The sequence below is a fragment of the Rhinoraja longicauda genome, chromosome 8 (genome assembly GCF_053455715.1).
Source record: "Rhinoraja longicauda isolate Sanriku21f chromosome 8, sRhiLon1.1, whole genome shotgun sequence".
Lineage (NCBI taxonomy): Eukaryota > Metazoa > Chordata > Chondrichthyes > Rajiformes > Arhynchobatidae > Rhinoraja > Rhinoraja longicauda.
In genome coordinates this window covers 15,461,297-15,488,646 of record NC_135960.1, presented here as the reverse complement: position 1 = coordinate 15,488,646, position 27,350 = coordinate 15,461,297, and the positions used below count along the sequence as shown (strand labels likewise).

Genomic DNA, 27,350 nt, shown 5'->3' with positions numbered 1-27,350 from the left:
CCTTAGTCCAGGGCAATGTCTTTAATTCCTTTTTGTGAAGGACTAGTAAATCTGTTTTTTTTACCACCCTTTTGGCCATTATGTTCCAGAACATGGAAACATATTAGATAAAATAAGTTATCCTCTATCCTTCGTATTAATATGCGGCTTGCTCAGGGGCCCAGGGAACTGAAGAGACAAGAGTTTGCAGATGCTGGAATCTTGAGCAAACGCAAACTGCTGGGAACTGTGTGGGTCAGGCAGTGACTATGATGGGAAATGGACAGACTATGTTTCAAGTCAAAATGCTTTCCTTCCGCAGATGCTGTCTGACCCTCTGAGTTCCTTCAGCATTTTGTATTTTGCTCAGAAAACTGACCTGGCTTGGAAGAATTTACAAGAATAACCAATGACTAAAGAATCCGCGCCGCTCAGCGGTCATCCCGTACACTAACATTATCCTACATACGAGGGGCAATTTACAGAAGCCAATTAAACTGCATGTCTTTGGAGTGTGGGAGGAAACCAGAGTACCTCGAGAAAACCCACATGGTCACAGGAAGGACATATAAACTCCGTAGAGACAGGACCCATAATCAGGATGGAACCCGGCTCCATGGCGTTGTAGGGTAGCAACTCTACCGCTGCACCACTGTGCCGCCCCTAAATCTCTGCATGGGGGAAAAAAATAGCCTGCACATTTTCTTTGAACATTACCTCTTTCACCTTAAAAGATAGCGGAAATTGGAATTATTTTTCCTGCAAATTACAATTTAGATTAGGCCAATTGCTAATTTCAAATTTGAGACTGAATTTTGTTAACCATAGCCATTAAGGGATTGGTAAATAGATGAACTGATAGCTTTGTATGAATGCTCAGCCTTGATCTTATTGAATATTCGATGAAACTCAAGGAGCTGAATAGCCACCTTCTCCTTCTTCCTTCTACTCTTCCTTCTCCCGCTCCTCCCATGGGCCTATTATTTCCAGTGGGAAATATTTGAAGAAGCGAATGGAATTAGAATCATAGAGTCATACAGCATGCAAACAGGCCCTTCGGCCCAACCCACTCATGCCGGCCAAGATGTCCCATCACACTAGTCCCACTTGCCCATGTTTGGCCCATGTCCCGCTAAATCTTTCCTATCCCATCTACTTATCTAAATGTCTTTTAAATGTTGTTAGAGTAACTGTTTTGACGGCTTCCTCCGGCAGCTCGATCCATATACCCACCACCCTCTGTGTGAAATTCTTATAAATTATTATTGATTTGGAGACATTGGAGACTGCAGATGCTTTAACATAGAACAAAGATCTGGAGGAATGTGGTGGGTCCAGGCAACATCCAGGGAGTTAGCGGAATGGTCAACGTTTCGAGTCGAGATCACACCTCAGATATTTATATGTATTAGCTACATCATGAATTCATATCAGAATATTTCAAATAGTAGTCGCAAATTACTGCTGCAATGCAATGTTTTATGTGTGCTTTATCAGGCGACTGAATCATCCTACCACAACTAGAGAGAAGCCCTGAACTATCTTGGTGACCCTCGGACTACCTCTGATCAGACTTTACTGGCTTTGCCTTGTACTGAACGTTAATCCCCTTATCATATAATACAATGTAAATGACTCGATTGTAATCGTGTATTGTGTTTCCCCTGACTGGTGAGCACGCAACAAACACTTTTCACTGTACCTCGATACACTTGACAATAAATTAAACTGAATCTGTAAAGGAAGTTGTCAAAAATGTTACTTTGCTGTCAACAATTATAACTGTGTTAATCTGAGATAATGTCTATTCTGGAGACTCAAAATACTGCTCTAAAATCATCGACCATTCCTCTGCCTCCACAGACGCTGCCTGACCTTCCCAGTTCCTCCTGCAGTTCGTTTTTTGCTGTCTGTTCATTTTGTTTATTTTGCAACTCATTTTAAATGTTCTAATAACTTTTCTTTTGGTAAACTTTCTAAAAGGGCTGCACAGAGAGGTTTGTTTCCAGTCCTGAGGAGGTGATGGATGTTATTGATGAAGGAAAGGCGAACCGTCATGTAGCTGTTACCAGTAAGTATTTCCTTAGACTTTTAGAGATACAGCGTGGAAACAGGCCCTTCAGCCGCCGAGTCTGTGCAGACCAGCTATCACACTTGCACTATCCTGCACATGAGGGACAATTTACAATTTATAGAAGTCAATTAAACTACAAACCTGTACATCTTTGGCTCACCCTGGCGTTATTCTGTCTGGATGGAGTTTACCTCTCCAAGCAAGAGGCAGAATTTGCAGATAAAATATCCGAAGAGCTGGAATGTCTTCTTTCACAAGCCGTTCCATAAAAGCAAGCAGACTGAGTTTGTTTGTCACATTCTGTCTTGGCCTGAAAATGTAGAGATAAAATTGATGGGACAAATGGGCGCCAAGTGCTGGAGTAACTCAGCAGGTCAGGCAGCATCTCTGGAGAACATGGATAGGTGACATTTCAGGCCGAGACCCCACAGGGTCGAAGACCTTCCCAGAGATGCTGCCTGACCTGCTGAGTTACTCGGGCACTTTGTGCCTTTTATAAATTCCTAAGTCAGCAGAATTAGCCCATTTGGCCCATCAGGTTTACTCCGCCATTCAATCATGGCTAATTTATCTTTGCCTCTCAACCCCATTCTCCTGCCTTCTCCCCATAAACCTTGACACCCTAACTAATCAAGAATCTGTCGATCTAAAAATACCCAATGACTTGACCTCCACACCCGTCCCCGTGGCAATGAATTCCACAGATTCACCACCCTCCGGCTAGAGAAATACCTCCTCATTTCCTTGCTAAAGGTATGTCCTTTTATTCTGAGACTGTACCCTCTGGTCCTAGATTCTCCCGCTTGTGGAATCATTCTCCCACATCCATAAGTTGAAAATCTATTGGGACTGTAAGAGAAAATGATCTTTAGACCAAAGAGAGGAGCCACTGCTGTGAAAAAGCACGGCATTTTATTCACCAAGTTGATAATTCATGTTTATTGAATTAAGTGTGCTTGTTTAACAGAATAGTTTGTTTCAGTTTGCCAGGGAGCTGTCGTTGGATATCTGAAATATCACCTTCAGGGCAATAAACTTCTTACTGTAATTTTATTTGTGTCTGTCCAAAAAAAAAATGTCATCTCAAATGACAACTAAATTCAGCAACAAATTTAGATGCGCCATGTATTCTTAAAATGGTATATTATTTTAGATGTTTGTTCCCCCATCGCCGAAGGCCTAGCTGCTTCAAATTGCACCCTTCCCCTTTTACGGATAACTTAGATTATTCTGCAAAGCATAAGGTCAAAAGGGATAGGAGTAGAATTAGGCCACTCAGTCCATCAAGTCTACTCCGTCATTCTAGCATGGCTGATCTATCTCTCCCTCCTCATCCCAATCTCCTGCCTTCTCCCCTTAACCTCTGGCACCCGTACTTATCAAGAATCTATCTATCTCTGTCTTAAAAATATCCACTGACTTGGGCTCCACAGCCTTCTGTGGCAAAGAATTCCACAGATTCACCACCCTCTGACTAAAGAAATTTCTCTTCAGCTCCTTTCTAAAAGAAGGTCCTTTAATTCTGAGGCTATGACCTCTAGTCCTCTGTAAGTGTGCGTAAGCAGGCACGTTTGAGCTGAGAACCCAGAAGGCACAGGATACTGAAACATGCTGAATAGTTGCGTTTTGTGTCTCTGATTCGGGTCTTTCTCTTGCATCTTGTCGGGTGTGCAGAGGCAGAGGAAGGCAGTGATTCTCCCAAGTCTAGGCCTGTGTGCTCTCACGACTCTGCTCCTCTGTCAGCCCAAGCAATCCTTCAGTGCTGTCATGATGCTGGCTTGGGAGTCCCCTCACTGCTGTTTCTATGTTGGGACTGAGCACCTTTAGTTTAGTTTAGAGATACAGCATGGAAACAAACCATTCGGCCAACCGAGTCCGCGTCGACCCGTGATCCCCACACTCTTGCACTATCCTACACACGTTAGGGACTATTTACAATTATACTAAGCCAAATTAACCTACAAACCTGTACGTCTTTGGTGGGTGGGAGGAAACCGGAGATCACGGAGAAAACCCACGCAGGTCACGGGGAGAACGTATAAACTCCGTGCAGACAGCACCCATAGTTGGGATTGAACCCGGGTCTCTGACACTATAAGGCAGCAACTCTACTGCTGCACCACCGTGCTGCCCTAAATGCTGGTCAGAGTATTCCTTGGGCAGTATCATGGTGCCTCCGAGGTGGTGCCCAGGGTGCTGCTTTGACAGTGTTGGATATTTGAAAGCATCAGTGAAGTGATCGATAACCATGCTTTTGACCATAACCATGCAGTCAAGAGTGTTTTATTGTCATAAGTCCCAGATAAAACAATGAAATCCTGATATTCCTATCCTCCACCCTCATGATATGTAATTCAAAACTTCTCTCCTTCAAATATTAAACATGGAAACAATAATTTGTTGAAGTGAGCTTCAAATTGACAGACTTTTTGCCTACACAGACATGAATGAACACAGCTCTCGAAGCCACAGCATTTTTCTCATTAACATTAAGCAGGAGAACATTGAAACAGAAAAGAAACTCTCTGGAAAGCTGTACCTTGTGGATTTAGCAGGTAGTGAAAAGGTGAGATGTTATTATCTTGGATCTTCAGTGAGTTTGATTTAACCATTGACCGTGAAGGGTAGTTGGAACTTCAAGACCACCATCAAATGCTGTCAAAACTGATTTTTTCTTTGTCATAATATGATCAGTCTGAAATCAAAAGGTAGTGTTGCTGAAGAGAATTGAAAACGATTATCTTGCTTCTGTCCACGGAGTGATTGTTGAATCATTAGAACAAATATCTGGATAATTCTTTGTATTCATTAGTCATTACCACATACAATACATCTACAGAGCTTTTGGCGAGAATATTGAAATTCAATTTGCATTTTTGGTGTTGCCATGTAACCTTTTAGCAAAAGCAATGTTCAGCTCCATAACTCTTAAATGTTTTATTTTCCAACATGATCCAAGTGATTTGTTTCGTGGCCGAAATCCAGTTTGTGTAATCTCCTTTTCACTCCATAATTCCATCATTTAGTTGTGCATCGATTGTAACTTTTATTTGTGGGAATGGTTTAAATTAGAGTGGGAATAAAATTGAACATTTAAATCTATCTGTTTACACAGTATACGCTCCTTAGTAAGGGAAAATTAAGCGGAAGGTGAAATTCTCAAGGTACATTCGTGCCTTGGTATTTCTTAATACAACATCATAAACTCCAGATATTTGTACTGCTCCTTGTGAAGACTCTTCATCTCTTCCGAGCCTTGGGTGGATGTTGGGCAGAGTGTGCTCTGTTTTCAAATCTCATAGCAGAAATGCAGCACTAGTGCTCTCAGTTCTCCTGAAATCTTGCCATGATGATTGTTGTGTGGAGCATTGAGTTACCTGGAGTAGTCTTGTTAGCAATCATTTCCAGTAAAAAAATTTGGATGCAATGCACGAGGCAAAAACGGCTGCACAATCTCATTTCTATTGCACCAACATCTCTCCTACAAACTCCCCTTGAATTTTGAATGCCACAATGATGTCACCTCATATTCTTCAAAACCCAATTGTGCATTGGTCAAACATGTTCGGTCATCATCATAGGATAACCCCTTCAGCCTAGGATTTCTGTACCCTGTAGGTCCTGTCCCACTTAAGCGATTTTAAGGCGACTGCCGGCGACTAGGCTGTCGCCGAACGTTCGCCGGGGTGTCGCGGGCATGATCGTGAGGAGTCTTCCAAAGATCGTAGTGGATCTCGGTGCGTCACCGAGAAATCAAACGGTTTGAAATCTCTCGGCGACAGCTGGCTTGTCGCCAGGTATCGTAGCTTATTGCGGTCGCTGTCGCATGCTGTCCCCAGGTTTGATAGGTTCTCTTAAGATACATTTAGAAGCACATAATATTAAAATAAGTAAAGTCATTTCAAAATACCATAAAATGCTTGTGTTTAACCAATTAATTTACCGTCAGGACATTTGACAGGTAGATTGGAGGCGACAATTTGACGGTCAGGTAAGCGTGGGAATTTTCGCAATGTTTTTGGCCTCTGCCATTACATTTAAAGTGGGCTCCAAAGCCAGATATTCAACCCAGAAACCAGATATGCATCTCCCTTACATTTTCAAAGAATGCCCACACACATTTCACAAAAATCCACTGAACCACTTAAACATTTTTTTTTTTTTAATCCAGCTATTAGTAAACTGGAAGTAAATCCAGTTTATTCCTTGTTACAGTGAAGCTTGGTTTTTAAGTAACCCATACAAGGTGTTATAGTTCAAAACTCTCCAGTACTTACCGACTTGTCAGTGATTTCAGCGAAAACCAGGACGCCGGAGAAGCATTGACAGCGTGGGAATTTTTGCGATGTTACAGAAGACGCTGCAATCTCGACCTGACTAGGCATTGTCGTGGTCATTGTCGTCGGGTAAAAGAAAAGTTTGACGATCTGCTCCGACTTTGACAGTCGCCGGCAGTCGCCAAAATGGTCGCCTAAGTGGGACAGGCCCTTAACTTTGATAAAAGCTGGATCAGATGGTGCAATGTTGCATGAACTTGTAAGTGGGTACTAACTTAATCAAATGTTGATTTTAAAAAAAATCTGTGAAGCTTTATAATTAACGCTAAAGACGCCATTGCCACTATTTCGTTTGAAATAAACAACCATTGACTGTGTGATAGACAGCAGGAAATATTGCAGCTGACTTGGTCTTGGGGTAATGTTCACAGTTTGTCCATTTCTAAATGTACAACTTTGAGCATTATGTCAGGAGCCAAAATTAGAAATAGGACCTGCAATGTCTGAGACCCTTTGTCAGAACTAGGAAAAGGTAAGCAAGTTAGTAGTCAGTGGCAGTGAAGGTGGCAAGTGGTGTGTAGAACAAAGGAATTATCTCTGAGAGGTTGAGGCCAAATGAGTTAATGTGGCAGTGGGAGGGAAGTAATGCATTTTGTCCATGTTACGTGTTGCTAATAGCGGGACTAGCTCCAATCACCCTGATACAAGTGCAAGAAAGATGTGAGCTAATTGTTGAATAACATTGTGACAAACTGTCTTATCTGTTCATCATAGGTCAGCAAAACCGGAGCTGAAGGAGCCTTGCTGGATGAAGCTAAAAATATCAATAAGTCTCTTTCTTCTCTGGGGAATGTGATCTCTGCTCTGGCTGAGGGAACTGTAAGTCTCTTCAATAATTTATAGTTTGGTGAAATTCTGGTTTACATTGTATTTCCACGATTTCTGTCATAAGCTAATGTTTATTCAATTATGTAATATGAATGGTTCCATCAGATTGATTGATGCACTAATGATATAATGTGATGGAAATCTGAACTGAATTCCATTTGCAATCCAGAACACAAACTGTTTAAACCCTATACTTTTTTGATGGGTTGTCTGTAAATCTTCACAATGTTTCAACCTGCAGTTGAAGGAAATAATTAAAAGATGATTAAAACCTTGTGTGTGGTTTCATGGTCTAAGTATCAAGTATTCTGCAAAACTGGTGGCTGTGATTAATAGAGTGATCAATTCAAAGGTCAGAACTGGCTTGAGTTTAGAATTGCAGAATATACCCATGTAAGGTTCCTAATTTTGTCCATTTCAATTTCTTTCATGGAGCATTGCAATATACATGAGTGTTTGATGATAAAGCTATGATACGTAATGAAGTTCTGCCTTTAATGCTTTTCTTCCTACACATTTGTTTATGTGATAACTTTATGGTTTATGTGCACTTGATTTTCTTTGAATTAGTTCTATAATTGGGAGACAAGACCGTAAAGTTTTCACAGACTTATTTGATAACCATAGGCCTAGGAATGGCCTGAAGATAAAATCTAACTGGCATATGTTCATAGTACCAGTTAGCTGTTATGCTGACACAGCAGTTTGCATCCCGATATGTAAAGTGAAGGGATGGAAATGTAAACATAAATGTTTCAAGTAAATATAATATAGGAGTGTAGGAAGGAACTGCAGATGCTGGATTAAACTGAAGATAGACACAAAAAGCTGTAGTAACTCACCGGGACAGGTAGCATCTCTGGAGAAAAGGAATGGGTGACATTTATGGTCAAGACCCTTCAGTCTCAATGGGTGACGTTTCTGGTTGAGACCCTTCTTCAGACTGGTTCTTAGGGGTTATTAGTTACAGGAGGTTGGTAGAACTTGGAATGGTTTCCTCAATGTCAGAATTTGAGAGGAGACCAGATATCAGTATGTGAATTTATGAGAGGCATGGATAGGGTAAATGGTCGGAACCGTTCTCCTGGGTGGACATGTCAAAGAGTCGAGAGCACAGATTTAAGGTGAGAAGGGCAAAATTTAAAGGAGATGTGCGGGGCAAGTTATTTTGCACAGAGTGTCATGGGTGCCTGGAACACGCTGCCAAGGATGGTGGTGGAGGCAGATATGATAGTGGCATTTAAAAGGCTTTTAGATGGGCGCATGGGTATGCAAGTGATGGAGGATTACCTGCACACAGCGGAGATTAGTTTAACCTGGCATTATGTGTGGCATGCACACTGTGGGTTGAAAGGCCTGTTCTAAGTTCTGTTCTGTGTTAATATTGTGCAGTCTGAATCAAATTGCCTTTCAGCTTACCAACAATATTCAAAAGTGGAACGTTGCCATGCAGTGGGGAAGTTGTAAAGTGATGGGGCTATCAGAACAGCTCTTTTATGATGGGCTGAATGGACTCCTTTACCATGTTGTAATTTCTATGAATGTGTTTTAATTTTTTTAATTTTTTTTATTTTTAATTTTACACAAATTTACACAGGACACCAACAAACAGTACAGGACAGTACATGACATATATACCCCCTCCCCATCCCCAAGGCCAAAGAAACCCAAAACCCTCCCCCCAAAAAAGTATTTGTGTTCAAATGTTACATGTTAGCAACAGTAGCATACAAATATAAATAAATGATTATGACTGTGAAGACAATATTTTCAGTTAAAGGAAAAATCTTTAATAAAATCTATAAAAGGGTTCCAGGTCAGAACAAAGTTTCCACGGGCCTTGCACCGTTTATGCCTGATCTTTTCCAGGGGTAAAAAGGAGAGCACCTCCTTTAACCACTGCAAAAAGGATGGAGCTTTTTTTGACTTCCAGTTAAAAAGAATAAGCCTGCGAGCAAGCAATGATGATTTGTAAGATTTGTAGATTTGTAAGCTTACAGTTTGGGGGTGGTATTCCAAAGATAGCTGTGTGCAAATCAGGATTTATAGTCTGTCTGCAGATATGGGAGAATACCTCAAATATATTGTAATTTCTATGGATGTGGTTTTTTTAAATACAGAAAACGCATGTTCCATACCGTGACAGTAAGATGACCCGAATTCTTCAAGATTCCCTTGGTGGCAACTGCCGAACCACCATAATTATCTGTTGCTCACCCTCCAATTATAATGATGCTGAATCGAAAACAACCCTGATGTTTGGGCAGAGGTAAGAATCTCTTCTTAACTGACAGAATGTTTACCATCACATCACATCACAGGAGAAGGACCATTAAGTAACCACAACACTGGATCAAAAAACTGAAGCATATAGACAATAGACAATAGACAATAGGTGCAGGAGGAGGCCATTCGGCCCTTCGAGCCAGCACCGCCATTCAATGTAATCATGGCTGATCATTCTCAATCAGTACCCCATTCCTGCCTTCTCCCCATACCCCCTGACTCCGCTATTCTTAAGAGCTCTATCTAGCTCTCTCTTGAATGCATTCAGAGAATTGGCCTCCACTGCCTTCTGAGGCAGAGAATTCCACAGATTCACAACTCTCTGACTGAAAAAGTTTTTCCTCATCTCAGTTCTAAATGGCCTACCCCTTATTCTTAAACTGTGGCCTCTTGTTCTGGACTCCCCCAACATTGGGAACATGTTTCCTGCCTCTAAAGTGTCCAACCCCTTAATAATCTTATACGTTTCGATAAGATCTCCTCTCATCCTTCTAAATTCCAGTGTATACAAGCCTAGTCGCTTCAATCTTTCAACATATGTTTACTAAAGTGCTACCAAAGAATTTGATGAATTCTATTTTACAAAGTAATCGGATTATTTAAAAACCTTTAAAATTCTGAGTACTAATTTCATAATGGCTTTTGGAGGTGGAGTAGATTTGCCACTTCAAAACTAATAACACTTTGTATGGACTTGCAATCGCATTTGTTAGAAAATCAATGAAGATTTTAGATGCAAATATTGACTCTTCAATGTCTCTAATCAATGTTGCAGGCCTCATCAGCAAAGCTAATTTAATAGATCCACCCTACAGGCATTTGACCATGTCAAAGAAATGTATTCTAATTGTATACAGATCAGTGCATTGTTATCCTGGCTTCAAAAGCACACTATGTGTTGTTGAGACTTGGAAAAGTGTCTCAAGAATTATTTCAGGATTTGGAACACTTGGGCATGGTGTGAGGCTGAACACATTTTTTTTATTGTTCAAGATACACTGATGCATTATTGAAGAGCTGGCACAGTGAATCTGTTCTAGATAAGTTATGTTGAACAAATTTAATGGATTTTGTTTCTTTGAACAAATGCTTGGACAAATAGTAGAAGACTTAATGGTTATTAGTTTCATGTGTTATACCCTCCTGCCCATTGACTACTCCAGGAACAAATTTCTAATGCCTTTCTGAGTAAATGTGAATTTCCTTACACGGTCATTTGTTCCGTACCAATATTGGTCAGCTGTAATCAGTCCTGGCTACTCACAACTATTGATTTGTATTCATTTTGTGGGCTGGTTTATCACGCAGCTAACTATTGAGATATTTTAACAGATGCATTAAAAAAGGTAACTCTTTGGAACCCTGATGCTTCCAACCATTCAAAGCACGCAATCAATAATTGTGCAGCTGAAATGTATAAAATCTGATTTTTCACACTGACTCCAATCAAAATATGACCTGAGTTTGTAATTGGGTCCTCGGATCAATTTGATCAGAATACACTGTTTGGAATTGAGATTGACGCTGGGTAGTTTGAGAGATGATGAGTCTGGAGTGATGTGAGGGAGATCAGGTTAAAGAACATAGAGATCAGTTTCCTATGCCTTGGTCAGTTTCCTATGCCTTGCTGGAAAGTGAGGAAATGCACTTGAATCATTGATCATGAAGTTGGCTTGTCTTCCAAATTATTTCAGATTACTTTGCACGTACAAAGTCACTCCAGAGTCCCATGCAGTTAGATGTGGCAATGGTTATCAGGTTGGCAGAGTTACTCTTTATAGGTTTGTTCCTGTATACACAAATAATGGATAATTTCTTCAGGTAAAATAATCTGAGGTTGCCCATCTCCTCTCCAACTACGAATGGCCTTCAGATTGCAGGGAGCTCGTCCCTTCCACTACAGGTCTTGTTTAATCCTGCTGGGTCTCCATGTATCCTACTCGCTCGCGCTAGTCCAGGTATGGTTTCCAATCTCAGAACAGGCTATACGAATACTATGTGTTACCAGTCTGTAGATGGCATGGAGGCGCAGCGAAGGAGTTGCTGCCTTACAGTGCCAGAGACCCGGGTTCGATCCTGACTGTGGGTGTTGTCTGTACAGTTTGTCCCCATGACATGCATGGGTTTTCTCCGGTTTCCTCCCATACTCTAACGTCGTCCAGGTTTGTAGGCTAATTGGCTTGGTGTAATTGTAAATTGTCCCTAGTGTGTGTAGGATAATGTTAGTGCGCGGGGATCGCAGGTCGGCACGGACTCGGTGGGCTTCAGGGCCTGTTTTCGCGCTGTACCTCTAAACGAAACTATTTTTTATGTTCTTGTAGTATCCTTGAGCACTTATTTCAATTTGAGAAGAAATGTTTCTTTAAGCTATTGATTCCACTGAAGAAAGGTGGGCAGGAAAGGATATGAGCAGCAATAGCATCAATTGTATTTTGTAAACCCCTCCATTTAACAGAGCCAAGACCATTAAGAACACTGCATCCGTCAACCTGGAGTTGACGGCAGAGGAATGGAAGAAGAAATACGAGAAGGAAAAAGAGAAGAACAAATCCCTGAAGAATGCTCTTCAGCACCTGGAGATGGAGCTAAACAGATGGAGAAATGGTAATTTGGTCACAACTGCTTTTAATTGCTTTTAATTTGGAGCAAAAAGGTGGCTTGCATGATTTATGATTTCAGACTTAAGCAGGCGTTGAGGTAGCTGTAGATCTTAGATATGATCCACATATAAACAACCCCTTTAGCACTGACTTTCGCCTGTTCTATGGATTAAGTTCTCTAAATTATCTGTAAATTCCTTAATTGCATCAGCTGGAGATGAAGCCTGTGCTTTTCTGATCTGGTGATCCCAAAGTAATTTTATATAAAGTTAAAATCAATATTTCATTTCATTGGTAAATTGCTGCAGTTCCTTGCGTTTCATTTTATTGGTGTTGTTTTAATCCCTGCCCTAAGATACACTTTTCCCAGTCATACCAAGTAAAAGTATAAGTATTCCTTGCTGGGTTGTGATTTAGAGAAAAAAGATCTCTATTGCACCATTCATTCTTTTTAAATTGGAACTATTATATTGTTGAAAGCATATTAAAGTTTAGTTAATGAGGATAGAAAACCTTTGGGTAGAATATTAAGAAAAATAAGCTGACAATTTGGAAAATAAGTCTTTTAAGGAGTGAGTCTTAATTCCACATATTTGTTTGGGGGAATAAATGGAGGATGTGCTTTCAGTTATTGGGGAAAGTGGACTAAATCAATGGTGCTTCATCAGTAGGATACATCGAAAGATTCCATGACCAAATTATTGACTCTAATTATTGATACAACCTTGGTTCTTTTAGTTTAAGTATTGTGCATTTATAAAATCAGTAACCTTTGTGAAATGTAGGATTTTGATTAGGATAACTGTGAAAACCTCTACTGTACATGGAATCTGCTAGGTCGGTGAGTGTTGTTAGATTATTTGTAATGAGAAATTACTTGACGTTGTTAAGCTGGAAAGGGTGCAGAGAAGATTTAGTTCAGTTTACTGTTACGTGTACTGAGGTACAGTGAAAAGCGATTTTTTTTTGTGCTATCCAGTCAGTTGCAAGACTATGCATGATTACAATCAAGCTGTCCCTTGTGTACAGATAAAAGGAATAACATTTAGTGCAAGATAAAGTTCTGTAAAGTCCAATTAAAGAGGGTCCGAGGGAATCCAATGAGGTTGATGGTAGGTCAGGACTACTCTCTAATTGGCGCTAAGATGACTCGCTTGCCTGATAACAGCTGGGCAGAAACGGTCCCTAAATCTGGAGATATGCATTTTCACACTTCTGTACCTCTTGCCTGAGACTCGTCCTTGATTATGCTGATGGCCTTGCTGAGGCAGCGAGTTATAGGTTGGTTTGTGTGATGGTCTAGGATGCATCTAGAATTCTCTGTAATTTCATGCGGTCTTGGATGGAGCTGTTCCCAAACCATGCTATGGTGCATCCCAATAAAATGTTTTCTACGGCGCATCTGTAGGAGTTCATAATCATATTCATACTTTATTAGCCAAATATGTTTTGCAACACACAAGGAATTTGATTTGTCATGCAGTCATATCAATAAAAAGCATCAAGACACACAAAATACATTTTAACATAAACATCCACCACAGTGACTCCTCCACGTTCCTCACTGTGATGGAAGGGAAAAAATTCAATCTCTTCCCTTCCTTGTTCCGGGTCGGGGCTAGTTGAACCTCTTGCAACTTTGGAGCTTCCCGTCATCAGTCTCTACCCGCGACTGCGAGCTCCTCGATGTTGAAAACCGCAGTCTGCGGTTGGAGGGTCGATCCCAGGCAAGGGATCTCAGGCTCCGATGTTAAGTCCGCGGCCCCGCGGTGGGGCTCAAAGTCAGTCTCGAGCAAGGCCGCCAGCTCCATGATGTTGGGCCGCAGAGCGACCGGAGATATGATCCAGAAAACAATCGCATCTTCGGCAAGTTAAGAGATTGAACAAAGGTTTCCCCTTGACCCTCCCCCACATAAAACAAACCAGAGAACATTAATACAAACTTTTTAAAACACACTAAAAATAACAAAAAAGACAAAAAGACAGAGAGTTGGCGAGGCTGCCATTGCTGACGGTGCCACCCGGTGGAGTTGGTGAGAGTTGCTGGGGCCATGCCGAACTTGCTGACATTGAGTGAAAGGTTTTTGCCTTGGCAGCAAGTTATGAGGTTCTCAATCTCCTCCCTGTAGTCCGTCTTGTCATTATTTGATATTTTACAAGGATTTTGCAGGTCTCGAGGGCCTGATCTTTCGGGAGAGGTTGAGCAGGCTGGGACATTATTCCTTGGAGCGCAGGAGGGTGATGGGGTGATCTTATGGAGGTGTGTAGATCATGAGAGGAATAGACAGGGTAAATGCACTTTGAGTCTTTTACCCAGAGGAGGGGAATCAAGTATCAGAAGGCATAGTTTTAAGATGAGAAAGATTTAATAGAACCCTGAGGGGCAACGTTTTTTACACAAAGGGTGGTAGGTACATGGAACGAGCTGTGGGAGGAGGTAGCTAAGGTAGGTACTGTCACAATGTTTAAAAACATTTGGACAGGTACATGGATAGGATAGGTTTAGAGGGATATGGGCCAAATGTATGCAGATGGGAATAGTTTTAGTGGGGCATGTTGGCCACCATAGGCAAGTGGGGCTGAAGGGCCTGTTTCCATGCTTTATGACTCCATGAGTGAAAGCCATTTTGCATTTTGAGGTTTTATCCAGTTTTCTTCAGTAGGTTTTGCAAATTGAGGCTGTATTCCAGGAGCAGAGGATGCAGAGAAGACTTACAATGAAGACACCATAAATGCAAGTGAATCAGGAAAGAATAAGCATACTCAGTCTCTTTGTTGAAGTGAGAAGGCAAGTGCAACAAAATAGGGAGTACAAGGTTATGAAGGATTTTGATAGAGTGGATGTGGATAGAATGTATCCATTTTGGGGAAGAGGCCATCAATTCAAGATGGTCACCACTGAATATGGATCTGACTGCCACAGCGAGTAGTTGGAGCAAGTAGAATTGGTACAATTAGGGGAGGGAAGATAAATATAAGGGAGCAGGGATAGAAGTGAATGATAATAGACTTTGGAAGAGGAAAGATGGGATCGGCTTGAGCGGAGCATTAATGTCAACATGGACTGAATGGGCCAAATAGTTTAGTGCCGCCTTTCCGTTTAATGCTATGTAAGTTGTGATGTGGAAAATTATGAATTTGTGTCTTGCATGATGTGATTTAGATTGTGGACGTTAGATAGAAACACAAAGTTACCGATGCACTGAAGGGGAAGCTAGGTAAATAAATGAATGAAATAGGAATAAAAAGGATTCCTTAAAAGGTTGGATGAGAAGATGCTGGTGTGTGTCTAGCTAAGAAATACATTGTGGTTGGCATGGAAGGTTGGACCAAAGGGCTTGTTTTCATCTTGCATAACTCTGATTCTATAACACAATCAATCAAAAACTCTGGCACTAACCTGTAGGTCAATTGATCTTTAGTTTAGTAGAGATACAGTGCGGAACCAGGCCCTTCGGCCCGCCGAATCCGCACCGACCAGCGATCCCCGCACACTAAAGCTGCACGCACTAGGGACAATTTACATTTATACCAAGCCAATTAACCTACAAACCTGTACATCTTTGGAGTGTGGGAGGAAGCCGAAGATCTCGGAGAAAACCCACGCAGGTCAAGGGGAGAATGTACAAACTCCGTACAGACAGCATCCGTAGTTGGGGTCGAACCCGGGTTTCCGGCACTGCAAATGCTGTCAGGCAACAACTCTACCGCTGCGCCACCATGCTGTCCCCTTGCCAATCTGAGAATATTGGATGCATCAATAAGCCAACTGGCACTTGAGTCTACTTCATTCAATTAAGGTTGATATGCATCTTCTATCTCTCCATCCTATTTCCCTTGATTCCCTTTGGCATCCAACAATCTGAGCTGATTCTGATCTTTGATTCCAAGTGGATTTTGGTTCGACGACCAGCTGCCTGTGGTTACTGAGTATTTATTGCTTAGGATTTTAAAAATGTTGCCAGTTCAGCTTCTGGAAGTGCAGATGTAGAGTAGGAATCAAGGTCTTGTGACCCTGACTAATTTATTGTTCTTGTTACCATTCCAATCATTCCATTTACAGAATTTTTCTTTGAGTGGGAAAGCAATAGATCGTATAAATGATAATTACATTTGTGTTGATCTAGCTGACTAAGTTAAGGAAGACCACTGTTCAAAATTGGATGTTCATTTATAAACTCTGTTGAATCTGTCCTTCCATTGTTACAACCAGAGACACTAGTGTGTAAAATTATATTGGACGTGGCAGGCATTACATGCAGAATGAAGATTTATTTTTTCGGTAACTTTCGTGCAGAACCTTAGTTATTTTCCATTAGCTTTAGATGACATCCAAGTAAGAATGTGAGAGAGACCCTTGTTATGGCCTGTTTTATATCATGGGCCAACATCATCAAGGGTCCCAACCTGAAACATCACCTATCCATGTCCACCAGTGATACTGCCCGACCTGCTGAGTTACTCCAGCTCTTTGTTTGAGTTTTTTTTTGTAAACCAGTATATCCAGTTTCTTGTTTATCCAACTTAAAATAGGAGATGGGACATACTTTATTTCACTTAAATCCATTCCTTGGGGTCTGGCTTTGATGTTGTATTGAAATTATTCCACCCATTGTCCATTTTTGCAATTTCTTTTGCTTACTAAAAAATCATATAAAAAACTGCATGTAGATGGGAATGAGTCCAATCATTTTCAAGTAGGTCAATGTAGTAGATAATTACTTTGTGTATTAAAGGGAATGGTAGGAAGTGGATCATGTGCAGATAGAGGTGATTAATGTAACCTGGCATGATGTACAGCATGGACATTGTGTGTCAGAGGGCGTGTTCCTGTATTGTACTGTTCAATGTTCTTAATGCATGGTGTGATAACTTGTGTGTCCTGCCTCTGAAATTCTGTTCCATTGACCAAAGCATAATGGATAATAATATAATGCCCATAACAGAAGATTAATTTGTGTCATATTAGTTTGTAGAGTTGTGGGAAAGAAAACAATTTTTGATAATACATGGTTAAGTTTCAGTTCCGTTTAGTTTATTGTCACGTGTACTGAGTGAGGTACAGTGAAAAAGGTACAGTGAAAAGCTTTTGTTGCGCGCTAACCAGTCAGCAGAAAGCCAATACATGATTACAATCGATCCATTCACAGTGTGTAGGAGAGAATTACTGCAGAGGTTCTATCTATCCTCCCACATTGCAAAGACAAAGACATAGCGACAGCATAGATTTCTCATACCCCCTCCACCCCCCCTCCCACCCCCACAACCGCAAGGACGTGCAGGCCTGTGGCCCAACATCATTGCCTACAGAGCAAACTGCCAGCAGAGCCACCGATCCACGGTGCCAGCGACCCGGGCCTGGCTCTGACCCTGGTTCCTGGCACACCAACTCTACCCCACACACGAGGGATGTGTGGAAGGCATCTCGTCCACATACGATAGAACTGGAGCACCCGGAAGAAACCCACGTGGGGAGCACCCTTGGTCAGGATCGAACCCGGCACCGCGAGGCAGCGGCTCCACCTAAGCCCCACAGAAGCCAACCAAACCACAAACCTGCAAGGCTCCACAATACCAGGCAGCCACAGAGAGCACCCAAGGTCAGGATCGAACCCGGGTCTCTAGTGCTGCAAGGCAGCAAATCCACAGTGGCGTCCCACAGTACTGTGCATTTTGTGTTCTTTACTGTTTATTTGGTAGTGTATGGTTATTGGCTGTTTTTCCAGTAGTACCGTACATATCAACCTCCTTATTCGGTTTTTGCGGACAATTGGTAATAACGGATCTCCCCCCTTGTGGTCTGTTACAGTGCGGGTTTACTGTACTGAGCTGCTGGTCATTAAATAGCCATCTGTTGGAAAAACTGAAGAAAGAGATCTGTATTTGGATTCCAATTTAATGGGCACATTTAGGCATGATGAGATTCAAAAATAAAGAGGGTAATATATGCAAGCTTGAAGGCATCTCGTCCACAATCCATCAATCTGAAGTCGGCTTTAGTATTTGCCTAGGGAGACAGTTCAATAGAGTGCAAGAGAGCACCGACAATGCATGTGTGTTCTAGTGCAGGCGGTGGAAAGAAAAGATGGAAAGGTGTTTGTCTCAATTTTATAGTCTTTGCAGTTACACGTTTAACGCAACCTTGGGAAATGTCCTGGAAAATGTGGACAAACACATTGCTTGTCAGACAACAATAAATTTTAACGAAATAATCTTGACAAAGCCAGTCACTTCTTCATCGTTTCGTTTTTGCATATATTTCATTAATTTGTTCTATACCTCTCGACATCACCGTCTATATCTCTCGTTCCCCTTTCCCCTGACTCTCAGACTGAAGAAGGGTCTTCGACCCGAAACATCACCTATTTTCTCCTGAGATGCTGTCTGACCCGCTGAGTTACTCCGGCATTTTGTGTCTAACTTTTTTGTGGTTTCTACATTAGAGATATTCAGGCGGCTCCTGAGATAAAATGCTGATATACCAATTTACCGACACAGACTTGGGTTATTTAGCTGGTGTCGGTGTCGTGGAAATCTAATATCCCACAATACCTGTCACACCCCGCTAAGCCGCTAATTTGGAAGTAAACTCCCTTGGCTTTTGATAAAACATCATGATGTGTTAGTGTGTGGCACATTCCACAGTCAGTGGCAAGATGATTTGAGACCTTAAAGGGACAGGTCACATGCAGGCACCATTTGGTCCTCCGGGAAGTGTTGTAGTAATGTTTGTAAAAATTGCCCTTGTTGTTTACGGTTTGGTTCTTTCCATGATTAAAACAATCCTTTCATTGTGAAGCAGGTGCATCTTTTGGTTTGGTGTAAGCAATGTGGCGGAAGAGATGCCCTTCGGAAAAGATTTAAAATGCTCTATAATATTATGCTGTCATAACGGATTATGGATTTTAAATTTCTGGAGAAATCGTGGTGCAATTTGGACTCTGCAGAGCAGCAGAGGTTATGTCTATTGCGATGGAATGCATCAATAATATATTACGTGTTTGTTTTGATGGAATGAGAGAGGATTAGATGTATGAGTGTTCAATATCACTGGTTAGTAACGGAATAATAAGGACCTTAATGGATATATTTACATTGTATTCTGCTGCTGTGGCTGCTAAAAACTGTTTGCATGTGCCAATTGCACGTCTCCAGTGCATGCGCAGAATCTATGTAAAGAAATGGCCTTTTTCGTCCATGCAGCCTCTATGTTATTGGAAAATTGGCTTCCCTTTCTGAGCTGAAACAGCCGGGGCCTTAAAGATCTGCCTCTCGGCAAGTTCGATCAATCACCATCATTTTCAGCGACTGCTGCTCAGAAAGAATGCTGCAAAATCAGTTCAAATTGGAAAGCTAGCGAAGGTTTCTGAATATGATCATTTTAGTCAGGGCCTTTCATTCATCGCAGGCAGTTGCTTGAAAGGAGAATTTCTCCGTCCTTTTCTGCCGGCTTTGCGAGAGAACAGACGTGTTGTGTTGCCGGGGAAACCGTTTGCCTTGCTTCCGAGTAGATTGCCCTTGTTTTCCTCACAGGTGAGTCTGTACCCGAGGATGAACAAATTGACGCCAAGGATCAGAAGAACTTGGAGCCTTGCGACAACCAGACCACCATAGACAATGTGGCTCCGGCCCCCAAAATCACGGCAGGGGAGAGGGTAAAGTTGGAGGAAGAGATCAGCAATTTGTACAAGCAGCTCGATGACAAGGTTTGTACCCGGAGACAGGCGGACCTCGTGGTGTGACAGATTCCGCCTTGGTGTGCAAGTGGGTCAGAATGTGCGACTAGGTGACACCGTGATTACAGCAGCGTAAAAATAAAGAGGCAACTGGTGCAGAGGAAATTACTTAAGTTGCAGCGTAAACGGGGGCTTGATGATTGTCATGGACTTGATGGGCCAAAAGGCCAGTTTCCAGGCTGTGTGGCACCATGACTATGTCCTCCTTTAAGTAAAGTACAAAAATGATACACAATGCTTCAGATGTGGAGTAACTGAGCCCAATTATAGTAAGATATTTCTCCTCTTGTACTCAAATCCTCTGACAATCAAGGCCAATGTGAGGTATAGATAGTGGGATATCAAACAGAAAAGGACAGAGGTTTAAGGTGAGTGGAAGGACCTTTAAAGGGGATTTGAGGGGATAGTTTTTTTGTTATGGTCAGGGAATAGTTGATATCCGGAACGCACTTCCAGAATTGAATAAGCAAAAGATGTGAGGATACAGACTCATTGCTGACAAATAGGATTAATGTAGATGGGGAAAACTTTCGGCATGGACATGGTGGGCGAAGGGCCTGTTTCTGTGCTGATAAACACTAACTCCATGACTATGGTGGGCCTTTTCAATTGCCTTTTTCAATTTAATGTCAAATTTCAGTGAAATTTTAGTATACAAGGCCACTGCATTCAACATCAGCCTTTCCTCACTGTTCAAACAAAATACTTGGGCCTTTGTTTTTCCTTCTATGGTGGATAACCTGATTTTTTTCTCGCACTGTACTTCAGCCTTCATTAACAGAGCTCTTTCAATATAGCAAAATAACATGATGCTTGATAGGTTTACCTTTATTATTGTCATGCACAGAGGTACGGTGAAAATCTTTGTTTTGCATACAATCCAATCAGGTCAGATAATTCTATACATAAATACAATAAAGACAAACTCAAGTACAATAGGTAGAGCAAAGGGGTCGATACAGGGTGCCCAAAATAATTCTCAGCATGGTAGCACATCAGTTCCATAGACAAAGTCCAGTGTCTACAATGGGGTCGAGATGAATCGGACGGTACCCTAGCTTATGGAATGACTATTGAGAAGGCTGATAACAGAGGGGAAAGAAGCTGTTCCTGAGTCCGGTGGTGCGTAGCTGCAAGCTTCTGTACCTTCTGCCCGATGGGATGAGGTAGAAGGAATGAACAGGGTGGGACAAGTCTTTGATTATGCTGCTTTTCTGATGCAGTGTGAAGTGTAAATGGAATCAAATGATGGGGAGTTCTGGTTTGTGTGATACACTGGGCTACGTCGGAGATTGTGAGATTGATCAAAGATTTGGAGAAAGCATCATATATATGTAACTCGTCTTTAACGGAGAAAAGAGAGGCAAAGACATTTTAGTAAGGTTCACCAGAGCTTGGGGCCTTGTCATACAGTCATTAAATGTGGAAATGAAGCAGAAGCCAGATTTGCAGCAGAGCAGAGGGATGTAGGGCGGAAGAAGATTATAGAGACATGGAGAGTGGATGGGTCATGGCAGCAAGGCTGAAGAGTTTTGTAGCCATTAAACTATAAACGATACAGTGGAAGTTTTTCCTGTATATAAAAATTAAACTATTCCCAGAATGGGCTTCAGTGAAGAATTTACCATGCTGCCAAGGTTTTCGGTTGAATTTCTCTCTCATTTTCTGCTCAGGATGAAGAGATAAATCAGCAGAGCCAGCTGACAGAGAATCTAAATCAGCAGATGCTGGATCAGGAGGAGGTGAGTCTATATGTGGGAACATGACTGTCCAGGGCTTCTTAATCCAAGGTGACAAGAATGGCCAAAAGTGGTGATTAACAGTTTGGATGCTCTTGGGTTTGAATCTAATGCCTCGCAAGGAACAAAGTACTTACTTAAAGTGGGCTTGTGTCATCATGTACCGACCGGATGAGTAGCTTTTCTGCCAGGAATGTGTTCTGAGTCCCATGCGATTTCTCGGAGGACTCTGCACCCATTTTAAAGTGTGCGACTATTTTCAGCTGTTGGTCTCCACGCGGCGGGATTATGAAAAGATCCAGGAGGAACTGAATCGCCTGCAGCTGGAAAATGAAGCCGCCAAAGACGAGGTGAAGGAGGTGCTTCAGGCCTTGGAGGAACTGGCTGTCAACTATGACCAGAAATCCCAAGAAGTAGAGGACAAGTCCAAGGCCAACGAGCTGTTGACTGACGAACTGTCACAAAAAACGGTAATTGTTGCAATGTTTCATGCACTTGTTTGTTTGGGGGAGGAGGGGAAACAGAGCAGGTGACCAGCTTTAGATCTGGGTGGATGGGCAAGTCCTTTTTTAAAATGTAAGTTTTTGCTGATGGGTCTTTAGGGGTGTTTACTGTGCCGAAAGGGACAGCACAGTGGGACAGCTGGTAGACCTGCTGCCTCCCAGCACCGGAGACCCGGGTTCAATCCTGATCTTGGATGCTGGTTGCGGGGAGTTTGCACGTTCTTCCTGTGACATTGTGGGTTTCCTCCCACATCCCAAAGACGAGCGGAGTTTTAGGTTAATTGGCCTCTGTAAATTGGCTCGAGTGTGCAGGGAGATAACATAGAACTAGTGTGAACGGGTGATCGATGGCTGGCGTGGACTTGTTGGACCGAAAGGCCTGTTTCTCTAAACTCTTGTCAAAACAATATAACTTGAGTCTAAAGGCATGATAGGAATCTCCTGGGGGTGTGTCACCATTGACCAACATTTACCACTGAATACCAATGAGGGCTGCTACATCCTTACAAAACAGCGTTGTCCTGATCAGTGCTGTTGGCGAGGTCAGGCAGCAACAGTGCTGGGAATGAACAAATGTTATCCATTCATTTTTGGTCAAGATTCCAAAATCTGCAGTTTCTTGTGCTTTCAGTGATGTCCTGTGCCTGGTAGCAAGAGACAAAGGACTGCAGTTTCTTTCAAAGTTGGGCTGGACTTGTTTTGTCAGACCAGGCCAGACCATTAAGGATTGGGCTAGTGTACAACAGTAGGTTAACCTCTGTGTATCTGAAAATAGTAGGTGCCATATAAGATTCAAGTGAGCATGCATTACCAGAGCTATTACAAATGAAATTGCAGAGATACTGGCTAGAAGAAAATTTGTTTGAGAGGAGAGAAATCAAGGCTGCCATTATTTAATTGATAGATTGCTTTCGTGCAGATGAGTTGCATACTAGATTGCTGAAGGAAGCAAGGGGAGAAAATGCAAGGTTTTCAGTGTAGTCTTTCCAAAATCCTCCTCGAGCCCTCTTTTTTCAGTGGGTGGTGAATCTGTGGAATTCTTTGCCACAAAAGGCTGTGGAGGTCAAGTCAATGGATATTTTTAAGGCAGAGATAAATAGATTCTTGATTAGTACAGGTGTCGGGGGTTCTGGGGAAAAGGCAGGAGAATGGGGTTGAAAGGCAAAGATAGATTAGCCACGATTGAATGGCGGAGTAGACTTGATGGGCCGAATGGCCTAATTCTAAATGGCCCATTTAGAACAGAGATGAGGAAAAACTTTTTTAGTCAGAGAGTTGTGAATCTGTGGAATTCTCTGCCTCAGAGGGCAGTGGAGGCCAATTCTCTGAATACATTCAAGAGAGAGCTAGATAGAGCTCTTAAGGATAGCGGAGTCAGGGGGTATGGGGAGAAGGCAGGAATGGGGTACTGATTGAGAATGATCAGCCATGATCACATTGAATGGCGGTGCTGGCTCGAAGGGCCGAATGGCCTCCTCCTGCACCTATTTTCTATTGTCTATTGTCTATGACTGGAAGGTTGCAAATAATGATTTCTTTCAAATCTAAAAAAAAGTGAATAAAACTTGGCCAAAAGTTGGCAAATGTTAGGAAAGCTTTGATTTTTTCCCCAGATGATCCATTTAAACAGCCAATTAAACAAGCATGGGCAAATAAAGGAGAATGAACATCAAAGACAAATTGTATCTTGAAAATGAGACTGTAGCTAAATAGGAAACGCGTGGAACAGCAGATGCTGCAATTTTGGAAATGAGTGATCACACTCACAAGGAGAGATCAGGGTGATTATCTTTAATGTGGAGAAATCAATGGATAGTTGATAAAGGTGACAAATAGTTTTGAAGACTTTAGATGGAAGGAATCAAGAAAAACATGTTTCAGTGACTGGAGGGTTGATAATCAGAAAGCGTGGTTTTAAGATAATTGGCATGAATTAAAGGAGATATGAGGAAAATCTTTTTCTTCATCAAGTGGCTATGTTTACTTGTCTCTAGTTTAGAGATACAGTGCAGAACCAGGCTGTTCGGCTGACCAAGTCTGTGCCGACTAGCGATCCCTGCACACTCACACTATCCTACCCACACTAGGTATCCTACCCACACACTTACAATTTTACCAAGCCAATTAACTTACAAACCTGTACGTCTTTGGAGCATAAAAGAAAAAAACAGAGAAAATCCACGCAGGTCACGGGGAGAACGTACAAACTCTGTACAAACAGCACCTGCAGTCAGGATTGAACCCGGGTCTCTGGTGCTGAAAGGCAGCAACTCGACTGCCGCGCTAATGTGCCGCCCTGATAGAATAGTAATTACAAATTCAAAGTTGCTTTTTAAATTAAATTGTATAAACATTTCGAGGAGATGATGGGGATATGGAGAATGGGTGAAAAATAGATTAACTGGATGAAAGATTAGATGGGCCAAGTGGCCTTCAACTGTGCTATTTGTATCATCCTGTGAAGAACTAAGTTGTTCTTTATTGTTTAGGTTGTTGCGGAAGCTAGTCATTTTAAAATGGTGAGTCTTATGTCATTCCTGCAGGTTTGCATTTAAACTTTTCTTTTTCTTCAGAGTACTTTAATAGTTTTTCAGAAAGAATTCAACCAACTCCAGGAGCTGAGCAACCATCAGAAGAAGAGGGCAACCGAGATATTGAATATCTTGTTGAAGGATCTGGGCGAAATCGGTGGCATCATTGGCAACAGTGAAGTAAAACTGGTAGGTCACTCGGGAATCTTGGTCCAGGCATAAATGAATCAATGCAATATAAGAATGTAATATGCCAATCCTCAGCTATGTTTGTTGTTGGCATAATGCGCCAGTAACAGATATACTCTAACCCCAATGCATACGGGTTGATATTTAACTACCCTCTGACATGGCCTCCACAAACTGTTCAGTCTGTGAACGATAGGCAATAAATGTTAGACTTGTCAGAGCTGCCTGCACCATGCATGCAAGTAAAAAAGACTGCAACAACTGTTTGTTCTTGAGGGGAAGTAGCATTAGAATGGAGATGAAGAGGAATTTCTTTAGCTTGAAGGTGGTGAGTCTGTGGAATTCATTGCCAGGACTCCATCTGCAGATAACATAGCCACATTTTTTTTCATTCTGCTTGAAATATGCTTGGGCAAGAGGCTATGCCCTCACAATAAAATAACAACCATGGCAAATTTGCACTAATTGTTTGAAGACCCTTTTTTTGAGGATACTCTACAAAGTAATGTGGATTATTGGGTGCAAAGACAACAATATAGTTATTTCTAATCTTCTTAATAATTTTTTTTTTTAAACGACGGGCGAATTATAGTAAATTGTACGCCCTTTTCAGTTGTTTAAAATTATGTCACTTACTAATATTGGACAAACATTGTGAATAGAAAGGGCTATTTTGTGATGATAAATGCATTATAATAATATCTGCATATTAAGCAGATTTAATAAGACTGTAACAAATCCTCAGTCTAACGAAGGGTCTCGACGCGAAAAGTCACCTATTCCTTTTCTCCAGAGATGCTGCCTGACCTGCTGAGTTACTCCAGCATTTTTTGTCTATCTTTAGTGTAAACCACCATCTGCAGTTCCTTCTTACACAAATTATCATTCCTTGAGCAAAAAAATCCTGGATAATGCAGTAATTATTTAACTTTACAAAAAATATTTGAAGCACTATACTAGCTGATCACAAATATTTGGGAATTAATTCGGAGGGGAGGAAAAAAAGACATTTTTTGAAACTGTAATATTGTCCTAAAGCTGGATAATTGAAGGAGAAAAGGCTATCTGTGTTCTGAATAGTGCTGGGGGTAAGAGAGACTGCTCAACAACCATTTAAAGCAGATGCCAGTGCTTAATAGTCCAGCAGATGTTTTGGAATTGTCCGTATTGATCACTTGTTTACAGTGGTCATTTGGGTTATTGAACATGCCGCTCTGTAACTGATTTCTATTGTACTCGAGTTACAATGGCAAATATTGAGCCATCTGTTCCTTCACTGAGCTTACAGAATGAAACTGGCAGCTTGGCTCACGAGCTTTACACAAGCAAGCCGTGTTTAGCATGTACGTCACGACTTGAGCAATGCTTTCTGCAGGAGCCCCTGATCTTTATGTTTGCAATAAAATTTCAGATTCTGGTACTTGGAATTGTCGGGGCAATTTTAGGACAAATTAATTGTCCTAAATCTTGCAGATCCAGGTGACCCAAAGGAAAGAAAAATGTGCTGGAAATACTCAAGGCCTGACTGCATCATGATGCCTAATCTGAATTTCCAACATTTAAAATATTTTCAAAAACATTACTTTGCACTTTACCTTCAATTTCTGGAAATAAGATTAAAGCGAGGAAATCAAATTGTTGCATTTCTATCATATTAAGGCAGCTGCAGTCGAATGCATGCATCATAATATGTTGCTGTAACTCTTTGCAGAGACATGGTTTTGTAGATACAGATGGGTGTAAATTACTCTCCTGAATGGAGACAACTTGTGATACTTAATCGTACGAGTAAAGAATAATGATCATTATTCAGATTCCTGGTATATTTAGAGCAAAGACGTTTAACCAGTTGAATTTTCTTGACTATCTCAAGCAAAATGGATCTGCAAGCTTTTGTTAAATAAATACAGTATCTTGCTCCCTCTACTGATAGCATTTAGACTAGCCTTGATGTTGAGGATGCAGTTGGATTCTCGCTTGAATATATACATGAAATACTGCACATACGCAGAACCTGATTTTTTTCTTAATTATAGAAACCTTTTTGTCATAGTTGTTTTCCCAGGTTGGTGAAAATTTCTATAAGCTGCTGGAGAAATAAACTTATCAACAGAATAAACCTACCAATTCCCACAAACTTGCAACATTGAGATTTGATGCTTAACTAAACTCTGCCCCGTGATAAACCTGAAGAGGGTGTGCTTTAAGTTATCTCTGATGCACAATCTGTTTCAAATCAATTGGCTCTCCTAACTGACAAACAACATGTTGTCTTTTCCGATACCGCGTGATGTTAAAATCTTTGTAAAATTGACAGAAACTTGGGTAACAATTAATTTGAAACGTTGGAATTGGAATATAGAACATAGAATTCATGGTTCCATTGTGAATATTAATAATACCTGTGAGCAAGTTTACAGAATCTCTGAAACTTTTTTCTCTCCTGTACTCCAGATAAGGTGCATCATTTTAATATTGCATTACCTCAGCCCACTAGAGTCATACAGTGACAGAGCGTAGTAACCGGCCCAACTTGCCCACACCGTCC

At 41.5% G+C, this 27,350-nt stretch overlaps 1 protein-coding gene across 1 annotated transcript in view; it reads left to right on the top strand.

Annotated features, from left to right (window-relative positions):
- kif5c (kinesin family member 5C) overlaps nucleotides 1–27,350 on the top strand; it is a 130,869-nt gene that overhangs the window by 69,745 nt on the left and 33,774 nt on the right. The window contains exons 7-15 of the mRNA XM_078403358.1: nucleotides 1,963–2,050; nucleotides 4,495–4,619; nucleotides 7,105–7,209; nucleotides 9,339–9,487; nucleotides 11,960–12,108; nucleotides 19,638–19,810; nucleotides 21,514–21,582; nucleotides 21,843–22,049; nucleotides 24,656–24,802. Coding sequence (XP_078259484.1) covers nucleotides 1,963–2,050; nucleotides 4,495–4,619; nucleotides 7,105–7,209; nucleotides 9,339–9,487; nucleotides 11,960–12,108; nucleotides 19,638–19,810; nucleotides 21,514–21,582; nucleotides 21,843–22,049; nucleotides 24,656–24,802 — 1,212 coding nt within the window. The remainder of the gene's footprint in view (nucleotides 1–1,962; nucleotides 2,051–4,494; nucleotides 4,620–7,104; nucleotides 7,210–9,338; nucleotides 9,488–11,959; nucleotides 12,109–19,637; nucleotides 19,811–21,513; nucleotides 21,583–21,842; nucleotides 22,050–24,655; nucleotides 24,803–27,350) is intronic.